Source organism: Podarcis gaigeae (assembly GCF_964106915.1).
Source record: "Podarcis gaigeae genome assembly, chromosome: 17".
Classification (NCBI taxonomy): Eukaryota; Metazoa; Chordata; class Lepidosauria; order Squamata; family Lacertidae; genus Podarcis; species Podarcis gaigeae.
In genome coordinates, this window is record NC_139694.1 from 40,667,943 (window position 1) to 40,692,021 (window position 24,079).

At 44.7% G+C, this 24,079-nt stretch overlaps 2 protein-coding genes across 3 annotated transcripts in view; both read left to right on the forward strand.

The window, feature by feature from the left end:
• DNMT1 (DNA methyltransferase 1) overlaps positions 1-4,470 on the forward strand; it is a 44,369-nt gene extending 39,899 nt beyond the window's left edge. Inside the window, exons 30-34 of the mRNA XM_083718327.1 lie at positions 235-430; positions 1,005-1,168; positions 2,119-2,235; positions 3,141-3,231; positions 3,959-4,470. Of these exons, the coding sequence (XP_083574453.1) occupies positions 235-430; positions 1,005-1,168; positions 2,119-2,235; positions 3,141-3,231; positions 3,959-3,996 (606 nt within the window). The 3' untranslated portion in view covers positions 3,997-4,470. The remainder of the gene's footprint in view (positions 1-234; positions 431-1,004; positions 1,169-2,118; positions 2,236-3,140; positions 3,232-3,958) is intronic.
• A 3,424-nt stretch (positions 4,471-7,894) lies between these two features.
• EIF3G (eukaryotic translation initiation factor 3 subunit G) lies at positions 7,895-23,761 on the forward strand (the record flags this gene model as incomplete). 2 transcript variants are annotated; one of them, XM_083719629.1, is made up of 11 exons in its annotated part: positions 7,895-8,064; positions 9,086-9,132; positions 18,520-18,636; positions 18,736-18,824; positions 19,300-19,359; positions 20,996-21,100; positions 21,428-21,617; positions 21,748-21,855; positions 22,056-22,192; positions 22,449-22,555; positions 23,668-23,761. In XM_083719629.1, exons 1-11 carry the CDS (start codon positions 8,045-8,047, stop codon positions 23,681-23,683), a joined length of 996 nt encoding a protein of 331 aa, XP_083575755.1. In that variant the 5' UTR covers positions 7,895-8,044. The 2 variants fall into 2 exon arrangements, with proteins under 2 accessions (XP_083575755.1, XP_083575756.1); XM_083719630.1 differs by lacking the exon at positions 23,668-23,761 and having other exon boundaries at positions 7,900-8,064; positions 22,449-22,559.
• Between the last annotated feature and the right edge of the window lie 318 nt (positions 23,762-24,079).

The window sequence follows — 24,079 nt, forward strand, 5'->3', positions numbered from 1 at the left end:
TTCCAGCGCTGCCTGAAGATGCCATTGGGGATTGGACCTGGGACCTTCTGCATGCAAAGCAGACCCTCTGCCCCTGAGCTGCTGGAGAACAGGACCCAAGCAGCTGTGCTGTGCGGCCCCCTCCTCACCATTGTGCCCTTTGTGCCCCTGAGGAGTCTCCTACCAGGGAAAGAGTGACTGGGAAGCTGATGCTGCTGAAGCGCAGGGGATGAACTCTTGACTTTGTCTTCCTAGGATATGAGTGCACTGGTGGCTGCTCGGATGAGACACATTCCTCTGGCCCCAGGCTCAGACTGGCGTGATCTGCCCAACATTGAAGTGCGTCTCTCCGATGGCACCACCACCCGCAAGCTGCGCTACACACACCATGAGAAGAAAAATGGGCGCAGCAGCACAGGAGCCCTCCGGGGGGTCTGCTCTTGTGCTGAAGGTACGGGATGCCAAAGGAGAACTGTTGCCACAAGTCACCAGAGGATGGTTCTTTTAGTCTTCAGTCCTTTAGATGGTCTTCTCATCCCTAGTGGATTCAGGGCTTCAGGGTCTTTGTTGGGTCTGTTACCTGAAATGTTAATAACCAGGGCTGAGAACTAATTGAAAATGGTTAACTTATAAATGATTAAAACCTTAGAATAGCTGTATAGTACAATTGCATCTTACGCACAATTTGGTTGAAAGCCAGCCAATTGAAATTGCACAAGGCAGAGAGCTTCAAAGCTCTTTATGTACTGGCTTTTCCTGATGGAGAAAGAGCTTTGAAGCTCTCCGCCTTGCTTGCGTGGTAAGGAACGTGGTCACCGAACAGGCTCTGAAAGGTAAGGGTACTTGTGGGGGGGGGGGAGCAGATCGAGTATACACCACCATACTGTAATTGAAACTGGAATATAGGTGTATTTATGAGATTGTGAAGAAAGTGTGTAATTCAGATTCTTGTGTTAAAGGGTTGTTGTCCCCCTTTGTCCACACATTCAGTGGAAGGTTTGTCTGAACTCTGTCATCCTTCCTAGGCAAGGCATGTGACCCTGCGGACCGGCAGTTCAACACCCTGATCCCCTGGTGTCTGCCCCACACGGGGAACCGGCACAACCACTGGGCTGGCTTGTATGGAAGATTAGAGTGGGATGGGTTCTTCAGTACAACAGTCACCAACCCTGAGCCCATGGGCAAACAGGTAAGAGAGAACTGCTTGATAATGCATTCAGTGGCATATTTTGTGAGTTTGGCTGTATTGCCTGGTGTGTTTTCTCTGTGGTGGCACCTCTGGCCTCGCAGAACTCATGCTCAGGAAGTCCAACTGCCCAACGTCAGGGACACTGAGGAAGCATGGAAAACCTTTTCCATTTAGAAGGCTTCTTTTCTTCAGTTACTCTGAATTCTAAAAGTTTCCCTGAAGATTTTATGCAGTATGGGCTGCTTTGGATTTCTTCTCTTTTTATATTTTATGTAAAGAAAGCTGTTAAATAAGCCACGTGGAGGACCAGGAGGGGCCCCAGGGGCCCTGTCAGAGGGACAGTTCCCCCCACTCCTTGCCCTGCATGGTTTCCAAATTGACTCTGTTTCATTTATTTTACCTCATGTTTTTATCATGTGAACTGCTTTGAGATCTTTTGATGAAGGGCAGTAAGTAAATATAATAAATAAATGAAACAGGTCCAGTTTGGGAAACATGCACAAATAAACAGTCAAAACAGAAACAACAAAACAATAACCCACCTTCCACAAATACATTTAAAAGAGCATTGGATGTCAGTCAGCCCAAGGCCTGAGGAATGTTTCTGCCTGGCGTCTAAAGTTATATAATGAAGGCACCAGGTGAACCTCCCTGGGGAGAACAGTCCACAAACAGGGGGCCACTGCAAAAAAGGTCCATTCTCGTGTTGCCACCCTCTGGAGCTCATGTGGAGGAATGCAGAGTCTGGGTCAGTTTATATGGGGAGAGGCAGTCCTTGGTATATTGGCTCAGGTGTGGGGTGGAAGAACCCCAGAACTGCAGAGGGAGGGGGGTTGTTCAATCTGGCGAGCTGATAGTGCAGCACTGAATTCTACCCCTTATGCCCCGAGAAAGGACACAGCCCAAATATCAGCTGGAAACGGCTCATGGTCTTCCACGCTTTTTTGCAGGGGCGTGTGCTTCATCCTGAGCAGCACCGGGTCGTGAGTGTGCGTGAGTGCGCACGGTCCCAGGGGTTTCCAGATACCTACCGTCTGTTTGGAAATGTGCTTGACAAGCACAGACAGGTAGGTTGCCACAGATGTTTTGAGTGGGGAGGGAGACCTTTAGATGTCAACTTTTATGGGACAGCTTCTTACGCTTTTAGAGCATGGGTAGGACACCTGTGGCCCTCTAAATGTTCCCATCATCCCTGACCATTGGCCATCCTGTCTGGGTGCTACTGCAAGTTGGAGTCAAACAACACCTGGAGAGCCACAAGTTCCTCATCCCTGCTTTTAAAAGAAGTGGAGATGCCCAGAAAGATGCCAAAGCATCCCTGTTGCTTTGTTACTTTTTGTTTGTTTGTTATTTAGCTGTCTGAAAGTTAGTGCTAGAGCACAGACCTATCATTATTTCAAAATTAAAATAAAGGGGCTGACAAGCATATAGCTGTCTTGCCTTGCACATTTCTTTAGAAGATTAGAGGTTATCAAAGCCATGTAAGCTGGAACAAGTTAAAAAACCTTCTGATGAAACCTTTAAAGCTTCCTGATGCTTCCAATTTCTGAATTTGTGTAAACTGAGAAGAACTCAAGATGCTAGAAGCAGCTGCCCAGCAGGATGCAACAAAGAGATTTATCCATCAGGGAAGAGTGAGCGTGTTTGCATGCGTGTATACAAATACGCATACACAAGGAAAGAGATTAAATACCCTTGCTGAAATACTTATTGTAAAAGATAGCATTAGATGATGGCTTAATATTCTAATGCGTTTTATACTCTGAAACTTTTGATTGCCAAATCAACAGATGGCTTGCTCACAGTGAGCAAAAAGAGGAAGGGAGAAAGTTTTGGTACCTTTGGGTTCCATTTGCGCACACCTCACCACCACCTGCTTTGGTGTCCCTACCAATACTTAGCAGTAAGTGAGGTGCTTTGCAGACATGTGATGACTGTTTATTCTGCCCCTGCCCTGGTGGTGTTTTTGCAGGTGGGTAACGCAGTGCCTCCACCTCTGGCCAAAGCCATCGGACTAGAGATCAAATTGTGTGTGTTGACCAAAATGAAAGAGGATGCCACAGGTAAGCTATGGAATTTCGGTGATGTATTTTAAAGAGGACTTCTGAGCAACCTGTTCCCACAGCTCTGGCAGACTCCATGTCCCATCTGTGGCATGAAGCAGGGACATGCCTCCACACCTGTTTGGGCTACGATTGCAGCCTCTTTCGCAGCACAGTACTTCTGCATTATCTTCCCTGACTTAGGTCAGTTGCTACCATTGTATCTCTTGCCTGTCCTGGGAGTAACTAGGGAGGGAGGGAGGGAGGGAGGCATTTCCCCCCACTCCAGAAAGAACTAATGGGGTTGCTTTTACAGTTGTACCTCGGGTTAAGTATTTAATTCGTTCTGGAGGTCCGTTCTTAACCTGAAACTATTCTTAACCTGAAGCACCACTTTAGCTAATGGGGCCTCCTGCTGCTGCTGCGCCGCCAGAGCTCGATTTCTGTTCTTATCCTGAAGCAAAGTATTTAACCTGAAGCACTATTTCTGGGTTAGCGGAGTGTGTAACCTGAAGCGAATGTAACCTGAGGTACCACTGTATTTGCACAGGGCCAATGTGCTTCTTGGACACCCTCACATGCACACCTAGAGACTGGAGGACATTTAGCTCTCTAGATGTTGTTGGACTACAACACCCATCATCCCTGACCACTAGCAATAAATGCTGCCTGATGGGAAGCCACAAGTTTCCCATCCCTGGAATAACATATCTAATTTATCTCTCTGGTATATTTTGTTCTTCTGCAGGTAACATCAAGCAGGAAAAGATGGACATTTCAGATTAATTTGTCAGTAGCCCGTCACCTGCTGCTCTTCTGTTCCAGCACCTGAACACCCAAACATGCACTGATTGTTTTTAATTTTCTTCGTTTCATTTTCTGGTTTATTTGCTTTCTTCTGGACATGCTGAAAATTGTTGGAAGTTTTTGTTTGTTTGGGGAATTATTTTGTGTTCTGTCTTTCTCTTTTCAAGCCTGTATTTGTGAGCAGTGTTTGTCTACTTGGCTGACATTCTGAAGCTGTTTTGATGTTCCAAATAACCATTCTCAAGTGATCCAACTGTGCAGTGCCTGCCACTTCGTGTGTGTGTGTGTGTGTGTGTGTGTGTGTGTGTGTGTGTTGGGGGGAAGGGTTGCGGGTGTTTTTATTATGCATTGTATTGAAAATTAATCAACCACTTTGTACAAGTGGAAATTAATACTTTATGTAGTTTTTATATGTTGTAATATTTCTTCAAATAAAATCTCTGCTATAAATTATTCAAAGAGGGTATTTCTGACTTTCTTCAGATGAATTTGCCCATTGTGTCTGGTGTGCTAGTGTTGCCTCTGAAATCTAAGCACAAGAATGCTGGCTCATTTCTACACACCAAGAAAATTATGGCTAGTAGGTAAGCAGGCCTGAATGTCTGCTTTAAGGGCAGAAATGTCTGCCTGCCTGGACTCTGTGCTGGAACATGAAAATTGGCAGGGCTTTATTTAGTTCAGCTGGGATCATGTGCCAGGGATTCTCTTGCGGAAGAGAACGTGATCAGCAAGAGGGCTACTTCCGAGCCCGACCTTTTATATATACAGGCCGCAGAGTATGTTTTTAGTGTAATTATTTTTTTAAAAACATCTTGCTGCAAGTAGATGGCTAGCACGGTGAGGCAGTAGTGGAGAAGGGGGGGGCGGTCTGAGTGAGAGGGGGGCATCCTCTTCACCTGCTCCTCCCCCCCCCTTCCCCTTCCCCTCCCTCTGAGAGCTGTGCCTGTGCTGCCCCTCCTGAACCCGCTCAGGCTCAGGCAGCGCCTCCCTGTACTCAGGCGGAAGCAGAGGGGGGCCAGTGCACGCTGAAGCACTTACACCCACTATTTTCCTGAGTAATGTGCTGTGTTTTTGAAGTATCCCAAGGCTCTGTTGATGCTGTGAACAGATTAACAGTGACACTTTCCTCCCTCTCTCTCTTCACCCCCTCCCACCTTTCCACATCTCCCTGCTTAAGTCTTTCCTGCCTCTCTTTAAGTCCTTTCTCACCCTGGAAAGAAACCTTTGGGGAGCAATTTTCCCCTTTCGGCTCCTTTCTCATAGAATTACAGGATTGTAGAGTGGGAAAGGACCCCGATGTGGATCATCTAGGCCGGGGGTCGGCAACCTGCGGCTCCAGAGCCGCATGCGGCTCTTTAACTCCTTTGCTGCGGCTCCGGGGCGGAGGCGAGGGGAGGAGGCGCATTTTCTGGGCGGAAACACGCAAAAAGCCGCTTATGATTGGATCAGTCCCTCGGGCGCCCCTCCAGCAGAGCGCCCAGCAGGGCGCCCTCCAATAATCTCGGGCGCCCCTCCAGCAGAGCGCCGCTGGCAGCCAGGGACAGGAAGTTGATAGCTGTGTTGCTTGGTAACCAGGAAGTTGCGGTCGCCATTTTGAGCTAACCACGTGGTTTGGCCCAGCAGCCATTTTAGGTGAGGCACTCTGTTGTGGGAATTGGATACTCAGGCTTTATAAGTGACAATATAGCTCAATTGGTGGATTGGAAGAGAACAAGTTATTTAAGTTAAGCATTTTAAGAGCTCATAGAGGTTTGACTCTGAGTGTTATTATATTAAAGCGCTTTAATTAGGGCTTTAGCGCTCCAAGGATATATATGCAACCCTGAAATATAATTAATTTGATTGCTTTAATAAGTGCTTGCAGTAGTCAACTTATTGCTTGATTCCAATTGTATTTAAACTTATCGAGTGTGGATTCATTTTGGTAATTTAATTCATTTGGTTGGAACTTTAAATTCATTTTGGTTGACTAAGAAAAAGGGCAGATCAATTGCTGCTGGATTCTGATTGTATATCAATTTAATTTAATTGATTAGATTCATTTGGTTGATTTAAGTCCTTTGGTTAGTTAATTAAGAAACAGTATTTATTATTGCAGGCCAATTTAATTACTTAATTCCGTTTAAATTAATTGGAAGTTGGTTCATTAGGCCAACTCATTTTATTTAGTGGTTACTTTAAATTTATTTGCTTGATCAGGAGCAAGGGCAGTTACTGCCCCCTGCCTACAGTGCCCACCCCTTCTGTTTAAAAAACAGTTGAACGCATTATATATATATATATAATAATAATAATATTCAAAATAAGATAAAATAAATAAATAAATAAAAAAAATTAAAAAAAACTTTGTCGTCCCGCCTTTGCAAGCAGGCTGCATTGAAAGGAGGCATATACACTGGTCACTGTTTTGAAGGGGAGTGAAGAACACACACTCAAAAAAAGGTAACTTGTTAATGTAATGTTTATTTCTATGAGGAGGAGTAATTCTGAGGGGTCAAACACAGAAATAATAAAAAGTGTCAAAAAAGGTATTTTTATAATGATGAGGATGATATTGGACCCTCATTATTAATTATTATTTACATCAGGCACTGATTATGATTTATGGTACACTGGGGCCCTGATTAATTTTCTATGGCATTTTGGGCATTGATTATTGGGCATAGCAAGTCGCGGTCGCGTGGAATTTGTGCTTTGTGACCGTTTGAAGTGGGGGTTTTTTCTTGGGAGGCTGGGCGGCGGGAAGAGAGGGAGGCTTGTGGTAGCGTCAGGGCTTGTCTCTAGCAAAGTAAGTCCTCGCTATTTGGTCACATGCGCAGCATTCTCCTTGTGGCGGTTAGGTGGCATATATACAGTGTTATATTTGTTTTAAATGTTGCAATGTTTTTGCGGCTCCCAGTTGTTGTTTTTCTTCGGAAACGGGTCCAAGTGGCTCTTTTTGTCTTAAAGGTTGCAGACCCCTGATCTAGGCCAACCCACGGCTGTGCAAGAATATGCACTTGTCCCATCCTTTCTGCGTTTGCTCTCAGCACTCGTTTTCCCTTGCCTTTTGCTATGTAAATTTACACAACACACACAAATATGGTTTACCTCTGATTCTAGTCCTCTGAGTAGACTCACTGAAATGAAATAAAAATCCAAGCATTGATTTCAAAGGGTCTGCACTAAGTAGGATTTAGTTGGATGTAGCCTGTAATTATAATCAAAGTATTTTACCCCAAAAGAGCTGCACTGGCCAGTTTATCTGAGTACATTATTGGGGGGGGGGCTCATTTATTTAGAATCGCTTGATCATATGGAGCTAAACTGCATTATGCTGTAAGGACCTTTCATAAAATCTTACAATTGTGGAGTTGGAAGGGTCATCTAGTCCGCCCCCTGCGTCCAAGACAGGAGACCACCCAACCGCCAAGGACGGAGAGCCACAACCTTCCCAGGGACATCGTTCCCCTGCTGAGCAGCTTTTGCTGCCAGAAAGTTCTTTCTAATGTTTAGCCAGAATCGCCTTGTAACCTAAAGCCGATGGTTGAGGTCCTCGTTTCATCATGTGAGATACTTTCAGATCTTTCACGATGGCTCTCCTGTCTCCCCTCAGCCTTGCTCTCCCTCCTGGGCAGCCCGGAATCGGAGACAGGATCCCTGGTGGCGTCTGACCAAGGCCGAAGAGAGCAGCGCTGAATCCAGAGACTGAGCTGCTGTGGATGCCTTGGCCTGTGCTGAGCCGCGTGTCCTGCATCTTCTTTGGCGAAGCTGCTGCTTCTTCCGGGCTGAAAGGGACACGGGGCACTTAGAAGAAGGGAAAGGCACCCCCCGCGCTCCAAGATGGCCGGGAGCAGCCACACCCTGAGGCGCAGGCGCCAGCGGCCTCCCCTCCCGTCAGCCCCCGCGCCGGAGAGACTACGCTTCCCAGGGTGCTGCGCGCGCCGAGGCCTCTGCTCGGTTCCGCGACGCGCCGGAGAGTCGCCCGACCCGCTTCGTGCGCCCGAGGCCCGCGCTTCCCCTGCTGCTCGCGCGCTGCTGGGCGGCCATGCCGACGGGGGACTACGAGTGAGAGCGGGGCCGGGCGGGGCGGGGCGGGGGGGGGGGAGGGCGGCTGCCCGGAGGCCTCCCCGGAGCCCCGCCAGGGCCGCGCGGCCTGCTCGCTCCGCCTGGCGCTCGGGCCTCGTGGAGACGCGGGCTCGGAGAATCCTAGAATGGCAGAGATGGAGGGAACCCTCGGGATCATCTAGTCCACCCCCAGAAAGCCCCAAGCCTCTGCCGGGCAGCCCCGGGCGGCTTCCCTGGGCCCCTTCCAGCTTGCAGAGCTGCGGGTGGGAGACCTGCCCCATCGCCAGGGGCTCCAGAAGCCAGGCTGCCCCCTCTGAGTTTCTCAGCAAGGCGTGGGGGGCATTGGGTGCCCGGGCAAGAGAAGGTCTTGCAAGGGCCACTGAGCTGTTAGAATGAGAGGCGAATGCTTTGGCCAGGGAAGGTGGTTCTTTGCTGGCTGTGGGGCGCAGGGAAGCAGGTAAGGCAATCTTGGGGGGGGGGGGAGGCGAACAGCATGCGGGAGTGTAGAAGCCTTCGCTTGGGAGACCTTGTTCTGTGGGACTCCTGGGCCCTTTGGGGGACGTGTTTCTCTCTTGGGGCAGAACTCCTGGGCCTTGGTCAGAAAGCGTGAGGGAATGTTTAGCAGGTTGTGGCTGACTAGTAGTCGGATGCTTTTCCTTGGAGGTTGGGCCGAAGAGGAAATAAAAGAACAGCTGTTGACCAAATGGGTTAATGGCAGAGTACCTGGAATAGAGTTTCAGGGTGGAGTTAGTATTATGGATGCCATTTGGAATGTGGTTGGAAGACATTCCTATCTTTTATATGAAGAAGCCAATGTGCATTTTGGTAGAATTAAAGTGACTCGCAATGAGAGTATGAGGTATATGGGTGAGGGTCAGGGACTAGTCTTACGACAAGTTAGTAGTAAGAAAGTACTGGGTGTGGGAAGAGCAATTGCCAAGGTTAGAGGATCAAGCAAGAACTCTATACATTTACATTAACTGAACAGATACTTAACTTGGTATCTCTAACTCTGTTTCAGCTCCAAGCCCAGTTGGGCAGACCAAGTGGAAGAGGAAGGGGATGATGGTGAGAAATTTCATGTGTCATTGAACAAGGTGCATGTTAAAGGAAGAGCAGCCCCTTTCACCCAGGAGAAGTCAGAGCAGACTTCCACCCCATCTAGAATGGGTTTTATTTTCCTTGTACCTTGAAATCTGTACCCACATCTTGAACACACCAAGAAAATTAGATTGCAGCTAGCCTCTGCTTTTTCCTTGTCTATCCCACCTGGATGCCTTCAGACATGTTTATGGTGCTATACAAGTCAGGCAGCTGCCTGCCTCCCAGTGTGGCCCCATTCCTCTTGCCGCACCACATTTCCTTCCGCACCCCGAGAAGTCACAGTGCTCTTCCAAAGAAATGGAAGCCTGGCCCCAACAATCCATTTTGAAGGGGCAAGGAGGGAGTATAAGTTAAACATGTTACTGTATTTTTTGCCCTATAGGACGCACTTTTTCCCCTCCAAAATGAAGGGGAAATGTGTGTGCGTCCTATGGGGTGAATGCAGGCTTTCGCTGAAGCCTGGAGAGCGAGAGGCGTCGGTGCGCATCAACCCCTCTCTCCACGCTTCAGGAAGTTATCTGCAAGCCTTGCGCGCCCAGCGGGAGTTCCCACAGGCTCGCAAGGCTTGTGGGTGGCAGCCGAAGCACGGGGCGCCCTCCGGAGGACGCCCTGTGCTTCGGGCAGGTGTCTGCAAGCCTTTTTTTTTTTTTGAAATAATTTTTATTAATTTACAACAAAAACACATATTAATTTCATATCTAATTTTCACAAATTATTCCTTTTTTGGACTTCCTTCAGCTTTTCCGTAAATCGTCCATAGTCATTATTTAAATTACGCATTCCTTAGGTTTATATAGACATTATTTATATCTTTCTTTTCTATTCCCTTTAGACAATACTTCTCAATTTTTCACAGTGCTTCTTTAAATCCCTCCAGCGTTATCTGTCCCTCACTTATACTTTCTAGATATTCCACAAATTTCCCCCAGTCCTCAATGAACTTTTGGTCTTTTAAATATCTAATCTTCCCTGTCAATTTGTCCAACTCCGCATAGTCTAACAGCTTCATTCTCCATTCTTCCACTGTTGGTATTTCCTGTTGTTTCCATTTTTGGGACAGTAACACTCTTGTGGCTGTCACTGCATATTGAAGAAATTTACAGTCCTTTCTTTTTATCTCATTTCCTAATATCCCTAACAGAAAGACCTCTGGTTTCTTAATAAACTTATATTTTAAAATCTTCTTCAGTTCATTATATATCCTTTCCCAGAAGTATTTCACTTTCTTACATTCCCACCACATATGGTAAAAAGAACCTTCTTTATCTTTACATTAAGAGCACTTATTACATGTCTTAGACATTTTCGCTAATTTTACCAGTGTTATATACCATCTGTAAAACATTTTCTAACTTCATTAGATCCCTTAGACCTATCCAATTACCGCCCAGTTTCAAATCTTCCATACCTGGGTAAGGTAATTGAGAGAGCGGTTGCTGAACAGCTTGGTAGGTTTCTGGAGGAAACATCGGCATTAGATCCATTTCAGTCCGGTTTCCGTCCTGGTTTTGGGACGGAGACGGCTCTGGTTGCCCTAACAGATGATCTCCGTAGACAACTGGATCGAGGCGGGTCAGGACTGCTGATCCTTTTAGATTTGTCAGCAGCCCTTGACATGGTCGATTATGATCTTCTGGACCACCGCCTTGCAGATGTAGGGATACAGGGCATAGCCCGTAACTGGTTGTGCTCTTTTATCTCTGGTCGGGGACAGAGGGTGGCATTAGGGAGGGAAATGTCGTCGCGCCACTCCTTGGTGTGTGGAGTGCCGCAGGGCGCAAATCTCTCCCCGATGCTTTTTAACATCTTTATGCGCCCCCTTGCCCAGATTATCCGGAGCTTTGGGCTGGGCTGTCACCAATATGCTGATGACACTCAGCTCTATCTGCTGATGGATGGCCACACTGACTCGGCCCCGAACACACTGACCAGATGCTTGGAAGCTGTGGCTGGATGGTTTCGTGGGAGCCGATTGAAACTAAATCCTTCGAAGACAGAGGTCCCATGGCTAGGTCGGGATGGCATGGGGATGAGGGACCAACTCCCTTCTCTTGCGGGGACCCAATTAGTGCCATTGCCTTCCGTTAAGAGTTTGCGTGTAATCCTTGACGCCTCCCTTTCCGTGGAGGCGCAAGTTACAGCAACAGCCAAGGCAACATTTTTCCACCTTCGCCGCATCAAGCAGTTGGTCCCTTACCTTTCCCGCCCCGACCTGGCCACAGTGATCCATGCGACGGTCATCTCCAGGCTTGACTACTGTAATTCGCTCTATGTGGGGCTGCCCTTGAAGCTGTCCCAGAAACTCCAGCGGGTACAGAATGCTGCAGCGAGGCTCCTCACGGGGTCTCTGCCATGGGAGCATATTCACCCAGTGCTTTTCAAGCTGCACTGGCTCCCGGTGGAGTACAGGGTCAGATTTAAGGTGCTGCTTTTGACCTTTAAAGCCCTTCATGGCCTAGGACCCTCGTACCTCCGGGACCGCCTCTCCTGATATGCCCCACGGAGAGCCTCAAGGTCCATAAATAACAACATCCTAGTGGTCCCAGGCCCTAAAGAAGTTAGATTGGCTTCAACCAGAGCCAGGGCCTTTTCAACTCTGGCCCCTGCCTGGTGGAACGCTCTGCCTCATGAGACCAGGGCCCTGCAGGATCTGATCTGTTTCCGAAGGGCCTGTAAGACAGTGTTGTTCCGCCTGGCCTTTGGCTTGGAGCCAATTTGATTCCCTCCCTCTCTTTCTTTTTCCTTTCTCCTCCTGTGATGAGGCTGCATTTTAATATTCGTATTCTTTTGTATTTGTTGTATTTTAATCTTGTTTTTAAGTTGTAATCATTCAACTTGTTTTTATTATTGCTTGTTAGCTGCTCTGAGCCCAGCCTTGGCTGGGGAGGGCGGGGTATAAATAAAATATTATTATTATTATTATTATTTTCATAATAATGTTTTCTTTTAACATCATACATGCTGTAAATTTAAAGTTTTCTTTCCATAGTTTTTCCCAATCCTCAAATTGTATATTATAGCCAAAATCTCTGGCCCAATGTATCATTACCGACTTGACTTCCTCATTCTTTAAATTCCATTCTAAGCACATCTTATACATTTTGGATAGAATTTTAACATCATTATCTATTATTTCAATCTGAAATTTAGAATCCTTGTCAGCATAACCACATTCTTTACTATCTTTCCTAAACATTTCATTTATTTGAAAGTAATGCAACCAGTCATATACATATTCTTTAACCTGTTCATATGGTTTCATTTTCCATTTTCCTCCTTCTTTAAATAACAATTGACCATATGTGATCCAATTGCCTCTCATATTAATTTTCTTTACGCCCATAACTTCTAAAGGAGATAACCAGTGTGGTACTCTAGGTTCTAATAGGTTTTTATACCTATCCCATACTTCAATTAGAGGACCTCGGAAGATGTGGTTCTCAAAACCTTTATGGATTTTCTTTTTCTCATACCATAAGTACACGTGCCACCCAAATCTGTTATCAAACCCCTCTAAGTCAAGTAGTTCCTTATTTTCTAGTTTTATCCAATCTTTCAACCAGCAAAGGCATGATGCCTCATAATATAATTTCAAGTCAGGCAGGGCAAAGCCTCCTCTTTCTCTCGTATCTGTTAATAACTTAAATTGAATTATTGGCTTTTTGCCCTGCCAAATATATCTTGAAATTGCTCTTTGCCACTGTTTGAAAATCCTATTCCCTTTAATTATGGGGATAGTCTGAAATAGAAATAGCATTTTTGGTAGCACATTCATCTTGATTGTAGAAATCCTGCCCCAAAATGACAGTTTCATTCTTCCTCACACCTCCAGGTCCTTTCTTATTCCATTCCATACTGGCTCGTAGTTATTCTTGTATAAATCTATATTTTTAGGAGTTACCCATATTCCTAAATATTTCACCTTTTTTACCACCTCTATCTGTGTTTGCTGTTGCATTATTTCAATTACACTTTGATCCATATTTTTCACAATCATTTTTGTTTTCTTCTTATTTAGTCTAAAACCTGCTACTCCTCCAAACTGTTCAATTTCGTCCAATACTTCTTTTACTGTACTTGTTGGCTCTTCAATCATTATTACCAAATCATCTGCAAACGCTTTGATCTTATATTCATTTTGGCCAATTGTCACTCCTTTTATTTTCTTATTTTGTCTAATCGAGTTTAGAAGCACTTCTAGCACCATTATAAATAATAGTGGTGAAAGTGGGCATCCCTGTCTTGTTCCTTTTAGTATCTTTATTTCTTCTGTGACTACATTGTTTATAATCAATTTGGCTTTTTGTTCTGTATAAATTGCCTTTATTCCATTGAAGAATTCTTTACCAACCTCATATATTCCAAGTTTCTCAACATAAAATCCCATGCTATATTGTTGAAAGCCTTTTCCGCATCCACAAACATCATTATGGCTTGTTTCTCATTCCTGGCAGACAGATATTCCACTATATTGATTATATTATCTTTCATCTGCCTGCCTGGAAGGAAACCTGCCTGATCCTTATGGATGATTTCCAATAGTATGTTTTTCAGCCTTTTCGCAAGGATTCCTGCAAATATTTTATAATCTGTGTTTAGCAATTAGATTGGCCTATAGTTTTTAACTTGAGTTAGATCTGAATCCTGTTTTGGAATAAATGTAATATATGCTTCTTTCCATGTTTCCGGAATTTCTCTTTCTCTTAAGATGTTGTTCCTCACATCCTTCAATGGCATCATCAAGATAGATTTCATTTATTTATAGTAGCTTGCGGTGAATCCATCTGGCCCTGGAGCCTTTCCCCTTTTTAAATCTTTTATTGCTTCTTTTATCTCTTCTATTTCTATTAGGGTATTCAATTGTTCTTTTTTATCTGTCGGGATCTTCTGCACCTTTTTCTCCTTTAAAAATCTCTCTATTTTCCTTAAATGGTTTCTTTCTCTATTTTTATATAGTCTTCTGTAGTCCAAGAATCCCTTTCTAATTTCCTTCGGATTGATTATCTCTTCTCCTTCCACTATAATTTTGTTTATTGTATTCTGTTCCTTTCTTTTTTTGATTTGCGATGCAAGCCATTTTCCTGATTTGTTCGCAAACTTGAAGTTTCTTTGTCTCATTTTTTAAATATTCCATTCCACTTCTCTGTTTATTATAATTGCAAACTGAGTTTGTAGAGCTTTAATATTTTCGAACTCTTTGGTTTCTTGATTAATTTTTGTTTGTTTTCCATTATCTGCTTCAAAATTTCTTTTTTACCTTTTTCTCTATTTTTATTCTTGATTGTGTTCTGCTGAATGAATAATCCTCTCATCACTGCCTTGCTTGCATCCCAAACCACTTTTATCTTTGTACCCTTGTTGCAGTTGTCAGCAAAGTATTCTGCTAGTCTCTTTTGCGCTGCTTCAACAATTTTCTGGTCGTCCAAGAGATAATCTTTCATTCTCCATCTGACTGTTCTTTCCTCAAAACCTTTTAATTCAAATTTTATTGGGCTATGATCGGAAATCACTTTCGGCTGAATTTCTATTTGTTGGGTTCTTGGAGTCAGTTCACTCGAGATCCAAATCTGATCAATCCTTGACATTGACTGTTTCAGTTCAGAATGATAAATGAGTTGTTTGTCCAATGGGTGTCTGAGTCGCCAGATATCTATCAAATTACAGTTTTTTATCATTGAGAAAAGATTTGGGTAGTTTCCCTTCTTTACTTGTTCCCTCTCTGAGTCTGTCCATTTCCAATGAAACCACTCCATTCATGTCACCCACTATTATAATTTTCTGATCCATATATTCAAATAGTTTTTCTTCTAAAATTTTGTAGAATTCAGTCTTATTGCCATTTGGTGCATAGATCCCGACTATAATCAGTTTTTCTCCTTGCCATTTGATTCGAACCACAATTATCTTTCCTTCTTCATCTTTAAAGATTTGTTGGGCTTCAATTTTATTTTTTTTATATATAAAGCCACTCCTCTTTTTTCTCCTTGTCTGAAGATATAAATTCATTTCCCAATCTTTTGTTAATCAATATTTTTTTTGTGTCTTCTTGCCACGTGTGTCTCTTGTAGACAAATGATATCTAAATTTTTCTTTTTTAAAAATTGTTCAATTTTGTTCCTCTTTTTTTTCTTATTCATCCGATTAATGTTTCAATTCCAAAATTTTTAATGCCATGATGTCCTGATTTTAAATAAATTTTGTTTATATTTCTATAATTTAGCTGTCTCTTCTTCATCTTCTTCTTCCTCGTCTGTTTTCTTTCCATTCTCTCCCTCTTCTTCCTCTAATTTTGATCCTCCTGGTGTTCCTCCATCTGCTTCTTTGATTTCATCCGTTTCTGATCTTAATTCCTTATATTTTCTCAGAAATTTCCCAGTTTCCTCTGGACTTGTCAATCTGTGCCGCTTACTTCTATACATGAATGAGATTCCTTCCGGGAACTCCCATCTAAATTCAATGTTATTTTTCTTCAATGTTTGCACCAATGATTTATAAGGGTCTCTTCGTTTGAGTAATCTGATTGGTATATCTTTAAAGATAATTATGAAGTTCCCGTCTATACTCAATCTCTTTTCTCTATTCTTCTGTAAAATCATATTTCTCATTTCTCTATCTTTAAATGTGATCAAGCAGTCTCCTGTAAATCTTTTTGCTTTAGTTGTTCTTATTCGCATTCTAAATGCATTTTGCACTGTTTTTGCCATTTCTTCTGCTGGTAGTTCTCTCCATTGCGCTAATTCTGCTATCAATTTCTCTTTAATATTTTCTCCTTGTGTCTCTGGCACAGCTCTAAGCCTCAGATTAACCTCCCTCTGCCGCAGTTCATTCATGGCTATTGCATCCTTCATTTCTTCTTGTGCTTTACTTAATTCCATCATCTCTACTTTTATCTTTTCCTCCTCCCGTTTAACATCTTTCATTTCCAATCTTGTCTTCTTCAATCCCTCCTCTACAGATTGCGTTCTCCTAAACACCTCTTTTATTTGCCCTTTCAGCTCATTAACTGTTTCATCAATTTTTTTATCCATTTTTCCAATCTTATTGTCCACCTGCTCTAGTTTTGACTCTAAATTCTTTTCACTCTGCTTAATTTCAGCAAACATTCTTAGAATATCAGCCTTAAAGTCTGTTTCTTGTTTCGACCCTTTCCTTTCTGTTGGTGTCCCCCCATCAGTCCCTCTCTTTGGTGGGTTCGACATTTTACTCTAATTAATCCAACAAACACAATAGAAACCTTTTGCCGATCCCTCAGAATTTATCAGTTTCACAATTACTCAATTTTCTAATTTATAACCTTTAAATATTAATAGTTATTAAGTTATATATATCACCAAATGTCAATGCAGAGTCAACACAATGCCGTCTTCTTGCCTCCACTCAGGCTAATCCTCTTTATGGTTTATTTCTCTGATGAAATCCGTCCCAAAAGAAAAAGAAGAAGACAAAATATTTAAATCCTTATTGTCCAATTAATGTCCAATTTTATATCCACTTTTATTTCCAATTTTATCTCCTAGTTCGGGAGAAATGTATATAGTAAAAATCAAAAGAATAGTCCAAATTCCACTTTCATAGGTAGCAGAAGACACCGCAGTTATAAATCCAAAATATCGTCAATGTCAAGTTTATATCCAATTTTATGTCCAACTTTCAATATCCGTCAATGAAGAAGTGAAAAACAAACCACCAAAAAAAGAGAGAAAAACAAATTGTAGTATCCCAATCCATCCACTAGAGGTCCTAAAACCGTGTTGGTGTGGCGTTGTTACAAAAAAGAAAGTAGAAATTATGAAGATATCTCAGTTAAAGTCTCTTATGTATTCTTTATATCAAAGATTCCAAAAAACAGAAAATCAAAATAGTTTAAAGCAACCAGTCAGACTGTACCAATATGTGCTCGTTTTTTAATACATTATCTGTTTTACTATGCTTAATCGTTCACAATGGCGTTGGAGCCTTCTCTTCCGTTCCACTGTCCTTTGTTCTTTAAAAGTGAAAGTGGAGAAGTACTTCCTTCTTCTATTTACCCCCTCCGTTACACCAAGGACTTCAATTTTGAACAAAAAGTTACTCTTCTGTTTCCCCTTTTGCTTTAGTAATGTCTTTAATGTAATGTATCCTCGTAAAAAGATACTTTTTAGAAGAGTTAATAGGGGAAAAGAAACAATAGCCGCTAGGGCAACTCACTTTCCTTTTTCCGGCTCTGTGAGCGGTGCTGCATCTAAGCTGATTTTGGCTGTCAGCTGAGCCCCGCAAAATTTCTCCTTTCTCTCTGGGACTTCCTTGTTGTTTCAGACCTCAAATTTATAATTAATTTAGAACCAGATTTCTTTAATTTGAGAGCGTAGCGCTTCCTCTGCAAGCTCGGGGCTTCGCTATTCGGAGGTAGATAATGGCTTTCCTCGACCCGCTGATCCGCTCCGCCGTTCTCTTCGCTTCTTTTGGAAGCTACCTGACGGCCGGGCAGACTGCTTCTGGTCCCGCCGGGAACCTGACCTTCTGGACACCCACCAGAGGTATTTTAGGGGGCCACCGCGCCCTGTAGCGCCCCTATTCTTCCGAAATAGCCCGGGATTTCCCTCACGGTAAAATCCCTGCTTGCAAGCCTAGCGCGCCCGGCGGGAGGTCCCGCCGGGCGCGCGAGGCTTGAGGCAGCAGCCTGCAGCTCGAAGCACGTGGCACCCTCCAGAGGACGCCCTGTGCTTTGGGCAGGTGTCCGCAAGCTTTGCGCGCCTGGCGGGAGGTCCCGCCGGGCGCGCAAGGCTTGAAGTGGCAGCCTGTTCTGTGGGCTGGGGTCGGGGGAAGCTCAGGCTTCCCCAGCCCCGCGGCTGGGGGGGGGGTTTATTCATTCCCCCCCCCAAAAAAAAACCACGAGGTGCGTCCTATGGGCCAGTGCGCCTTATAGGGCAAAAAATACGGTAATTCTGAGTAATAGTTTCTGAGCCACACTGAGGGCAGATCATTCCATCAGGTAAGCAGATATGCTTGCTCAGATGGAGCAAACTGCTAATGTTGAATTCCTTCCAAGAGGTCTTAACTTTCTCATAATAATAATAATATTCATTGTGAACCCAGAACCCTCCACTCCAAACAATGAGATCTTCCTCTAAATTTTCTTATCTCTGTGCTGTCAACATTCCAAAGGTACTTGAAGTTCATGGGGCCATGTTCAGGAGTACTTAGGTATTTATAAGCATCCTCTGGAATCCCATGTATGTATTTTATTTTGGGCAGCCCTGTTTTCATTCCCAATGGCTATACAAATTTGACTATACTAATTTACTATTAGAGAGAATGATAATATCCTTCATGTAAAGACTTTAATTGAGTTATTGTGCTTTCCCAACACAGATAAATGCATCACCAGTGACCTGCTCAAGGACATCCCCCTGAGTGGAGTGCTGGGTGGAGGTGGAGGTGGAGCTGTAAATGTAACTGTAAGCATTGAGCCTGAGCTTGTGAAAGGAGGTAAAAGTTCACTTTGCATTTCAAAAAGGGACTGCAGTATTGGGTGACTTGGAGACACAGAAAGATTACTATAGTTCCCACCCCCACTACTTTTTACAGAACCTCTCCCATCACCCAAGGAGCTTGTGAATGGAAACATCAAAACAGTGACCGAGTACAGGGAAGAGGAGGATGGCCGCAAGGTGAAGGTGAGCGAGGGCTTGGGATCAAGCCATATCTCTCTCCTCCTCCCCCCCCCCCCCCAGCTCTCATTCTCAGGGTCACCTCCATATTATCCTCTTGGTGTCTTGTGTTCTTAGGGATTTGGCCCCACCCTCACTTCCAGTTGCCTTTCGTTGACAGTGAAAGTTCATCTCCCAGCACGCCACTTCCTAGGTTGTACGGGGGCAGAACTCTCCATGTCATGTGGTTCATTTCTGTTTTTAGTCTGAAAGTGATGACCCTGCTAGATGTTTTCCTCCAATATACCATGTTGCTCGAGTTCTGAAGGCTTGAGTGAATAGGTTTTTGGGTGGAGGTTGGTTGTGACTTAAGCACAGTAACACTGTGGTCAGGAAGAAGCAATCAAATTCTACCTGCGGGTGTGATCCTCAGACTTTTCCCATTTCCTCTTTGTTGATTCTTGCCCTGAGCGTAATATGACATGTTGCTATCCTTTGCCAGATTATCCGCACCTTTCGAATTGAGACCCGGAAGGCCTCAAAAGCTGTGGCTAGGCGAAAGGTGAGTCACCTAAGAGAGTGAAGCTTATCCCCTTGCACCTTCCTCCTTGACCACTAGGCATACTAGGCATATGTATACAGACATTTTATGCCGGGGTAGGCAACCTAAGGCCCATGGGCCGGATGCGGCCCAATTACCTTCTCAATCCAGCCCGCGGACGGTCCGGGAATCAATGTGTTTTTACATGAGTAGAATGTGACCTTTTATTTAAAATGCATCTCTGGGTTATTTGTGGGGCATAGGAATTCGTTCATCTCTCCCCCCCCCCCCAGTCCGGCCCACGGCTGAAAAAGGTTGCTGACCCCTGTTTTATGCCATCATCAGATCTGAAGCAACAGATGTCCAAAAGCCAAAACAATATACAGTGGTGCCTCGCAAGACGAAATTAATTCGTTCCGCAAGTCTTTTTGTCTTGCGAGTTTTTTGTCTTGCGAAGCACGGTTTCCCATAGGAATGCAATAAAAATCAAATAATGTGTTCCTATGGAAACCGCCTTCAGACCAGGTCCGGGGACAGTCTGTCCCCCGACCTCTTTTGAAGGCCGGCGGGGGGCAAAAGTCTTTGCTCCCCCCCCGCCTGCCTTCAAAAGCCGTCCGGGACAGCGGAGAAACGCAGTGATGCTCTCCCGGGAAGGCAGGCAGGGGGGAGCAAAGACTTTTGCCCCCCGCCGGCCTTCAGAAGAGGTCCAGGAAGAGGTCCAGGAAGGCGGGCGGGGGGCAAAAGTCTTTGCTCCCCCCGCCTGCCTTCAAAAGCCATCCGGGATAGCGGGAAGCGTTTCCCTGCTATCCCGGACTGCTTTTAAAATGCTGGCAGTGGGGAGCAAAGCCTTTCGGCCCCCGCCGGCCTTCCTGGACCTCTTCTGAAGCAAGCCCATAGGGAAATTCGTTTTGCGAATTCCTCCAAAACGGAAAACCCTTTCGTCTAGCGGGTTTTTCGTCTTGCGAGGCGTTCGTCTTGCGGGTCACCACTGTATATTTTTAGCTCAAACCAGTATTCCAATGAAAACCAAATAGGTCCATAAAGACGTGAAGTCTGGGATTTGTTCTTGATTGGCTTAAAATTGGACCTGAGGCCCACCCTCAGCCAGGGCCTGTTGAAGGGAGGTCCCACCATTAGTTGCACACACAGTTATGCAAGTTTTGGTGCTCATCAGACTTTTCTGTGAAATCAGCCTCCTGATCTGTTACATTTTAGTCTTGCTCTCTTTCTGACTGAAGACGTAGTTTTTGCATGTGTATTCTTCACATTTGGCTAGATGATGGGAGTTACATTCCAACAACATCTGGAGGGCACCATGTTGGGAGAGGCGGGCTAAGGGTGGGGGGACACCCAAGGTTTTTTTTTTTTTTCATTGTAGTATCTCATATTTTGAGATGCTGGATCTTAAATGGTGTTTTGATACTCTTTACATCTTGTTGACAGAATGTTTTGCTGCTGCTGTTTTGCTTTGGAGCAGCTGGTGTGCAATTTGCTCAGAATTTGGAATCTGCTAGCTGGGGATTCTTTTAGAAATCACCCTGCTGGTCTCTCCAGCCTATTCCTACTATGTCTGTCTTGCATCATCTTTCTCCCCCACTTCTTGGGGATTGCAAATGAGATCAAAGACTTCATCCACCTCTTTTGTTCTGCTCTCTAGAACTGGAAAAAATTTGGAAACTCTGAGTTTGATGCCCCTGGCCCAAATGTGGCCACTACCACTGTGAGCGATGATGTGTTCATGACTTTCATCACCAGTAAGGAGGTGAGTGGCAGCATGCAGGAAAGCAGGGGGTGAAAATAAAGAGCAGAGGTTTCAAGATGGGTTGTGGTGCTCTCCAGGGTTTCAGGGAGCAGGTCCTTCCAATCCCTACCTTGAGAAAGGGAAACACGGGGCCTTCTGCTTCCAAAGCAGGTGTCTGCCACTGAGCTGTTGCTGTTGCTGGCTCACATCCTGACATTCCTAAGACTACTGGCACAGCCAAGATAAGAGACACTTGGTTGGAACTTAATCCTTTTGTGGGCTCTGAATGTGGGTGGGAAGACAAGCAGACTTTCAGTTGCTCACACACTCAGATGTGTCCTTTGCCAGGACTTGAATTGCCAAGAGGAGGAGGACCCCATGAACAAGCTGAAAGGGCAGAAGATTGTGTCGTGCCGTATCTGCAAGGGTGATCATTGGACCACTCGCTGCCCATATAAGGACACCCTGGGACCTATGCAGAAGGAGCTGGCAGAGCAGCTGGGGCTCTCCACAGGCGAGAAGGACAAACTGCCAGGAGGTGAGGGGTGCAAAAAGGCAGAGGATATGGAGTGAGCCCTTCCTGCAGAGACAGATAGGTTGGCTTATGCCAGGGATGAGAAGGAGAGTTGTGCTCCAAGTTTCACTAACACTGCATTTTCTTTCTGCAGAACCAGAACCTGTTCAAGCCCAGCAAAGCAAGACTGGGAAGTATGTCCCACCCAGCCTGAGAGATGGAGCCACGCGCAGAGGGGAGTCCATGCAGCCTAACCGTAGAGGTAGATTGCCTTTGAAGGGGAGGTAGGGACTGAATCTGACGTGTCCTGACAGCAGTAGCTGTTGGCATCTAGCAGTCTAGTCCTGTGTATATTCTGTGCCATACAAGCCTAGGCCTGCTTTAAAGATAGTTGAGCTGGCAGGTATTTAAGAGTCCTTCAGTTTCTGCTACCCTGATCCAACAGTTCTCCTTGTATCTTAGCCGATGATAATGCCACCATCCGAGTCACCAATCTGTCCGAGGACACCCGAGAGACTGACCTGCAGGAACTGTTCCGTCCTTTTGGGTCCATATCCCGCATCTACTTAGCCAAGGACAAAACCACTGGCCAATCCAAGGTGAGAAAGAGGGATTGATAATTGGGCTGAACTTGGTAGGTTCAAAGTGGGGAAAGAGGTGGCAACAAGTGAGTGCTGGAAGACATGGTGCTTTTACGGTATATTGTGCTTTTATGTTGTAACTGCCCTGAGACCTGCAGGTAAAGGGCGGTATACAAATGATTAATAATAAATTAATTATAAATAATAATATAGATACAAGCAAAAATTACCTTCCTTATCTCTTATTTTCATCTTTCCTGTTGCTTACCTTCAGGGCTTTGCCTTCATCAGCTTCCATCGCCGAGAAGATGCTGCTAGGGCCATTGCAGGGGTATCTGGCTTTGGCTATGATCACCTGATCCTAAATGTGGAATGGGCCAAGTAAGTAGGACTCTATATAAAGGTAAAGGGACCCCTGACCATTAGGTCCAGTCCCGAACGACTCTGGGGTTGCGGCGCTCATCTCGCTTTATTGGCCAAGGGAGCTGACGTACAGCTTCTGGGTCATGTGGCCAGCATGACTAAGCCACTTCTGGCGAACCAGAGCAGCACACGGAAACGCTGTTTACCTTCCCGCTGGAGTGGTACCTATTTATCTACTTGCACTTTGACGTGCTTTCGAACTGCTAGGTTGGCAGGAGCAGGGACCGAGCAACGGGAGCTGACTCCGTTGCGGGGATTCAAACTGCCAACCTTCTGATCGGCAAGTCCTAGGCTCTGTGGTTTAACCCACAGCTACACCCGTGTCCCTTATATAGGGTATAGGGTAGGCTATTTAATTCCTTTCAGCAGTGTCCCTGTCAAACAGCCTCAAATTCTGCTGTTACTGCAAATTTATGTTTCTTACATAAATCTTCAGCCTGCTTCTCACTGAGACAGTAGACCTGTTTCTATATATTAGTCTTTCAGCTGTACCATTTTAAATGGAATTCTCCCTCATGATAAGATTCCCATTTACACAAAATCTATCTTCTAGTATGGAGGAACATTCATTTGTGAGAACTTCTGCCTGCTGTCTGAAGTGGTGCAGTGCTATGCGGATTCACTATTTTAGTTTTTTAAAAATAGCCCTCAGTCTTGGCCATAAAATTCAGCCTTAGTGGAATTTTGAATCAGACAATTTTGTTGGAAGCAAAGTCAGGAGCACTTGGTACCAGTGATTGGGGGAACAAAGCACCTCAGTGCATTCTCCCCCTAGGCAGGACTTGGCAGCCTAGCAAATTTCCCACCTTGCCCTCTTTTGGAGCCAGCCACAATTAGCATGTTGGAATGAAGAGCAACGGGCACTTAGGGGGAAAGACAGTAGTCACCATTAAATCCTGTTTCCGAGTCCATAGCTGAAGTTGCCCTTAAATTTTCAAGCTTTTCTCACAACATGAGGCCTAGCAACAGCTTTGGTCTTAAAGACGAGCAACAGATTCTGATGCATTGGATGCAAAATCTTCAGTCGTCCGCTTGTTAAAATATTAATGTCTCTTCTTTCCCATCCCCAGACCTTCCACCAACTGAGGCTTCCTTTCCGGCATTTGTCTTTGGAAATTGCCCAGTTTTGCTCCTCACTGGAAATAATAAAGGTTCCTTTCGGTCCCTCTCTTGTGGTTTGTCTCAGTCCCTCATCAAAATAGCCCTATTGTTGCTGAAGTCACCCAGTTTCATTTTAACAGCTGAGTTTCTTTTTACTGAGTGATTTGTTAAATACACAGGCTTTCTGATGCAAGAGTGTTTAATTTTTATTATGTTAATAACCCCATTTTAGATGAAGACCCAGGCCTCTAAAGTAAATGTTCAACTGTTTCACTGGGTTTGATCCAGAGTGGGATTAGGTGTAGCGAAAGGAAGGTGTTTGTGTGGCTTGCTCAGCTGATGCCATTTACTGATTTGCTGCCACAGTCTGGAGACTCTGCA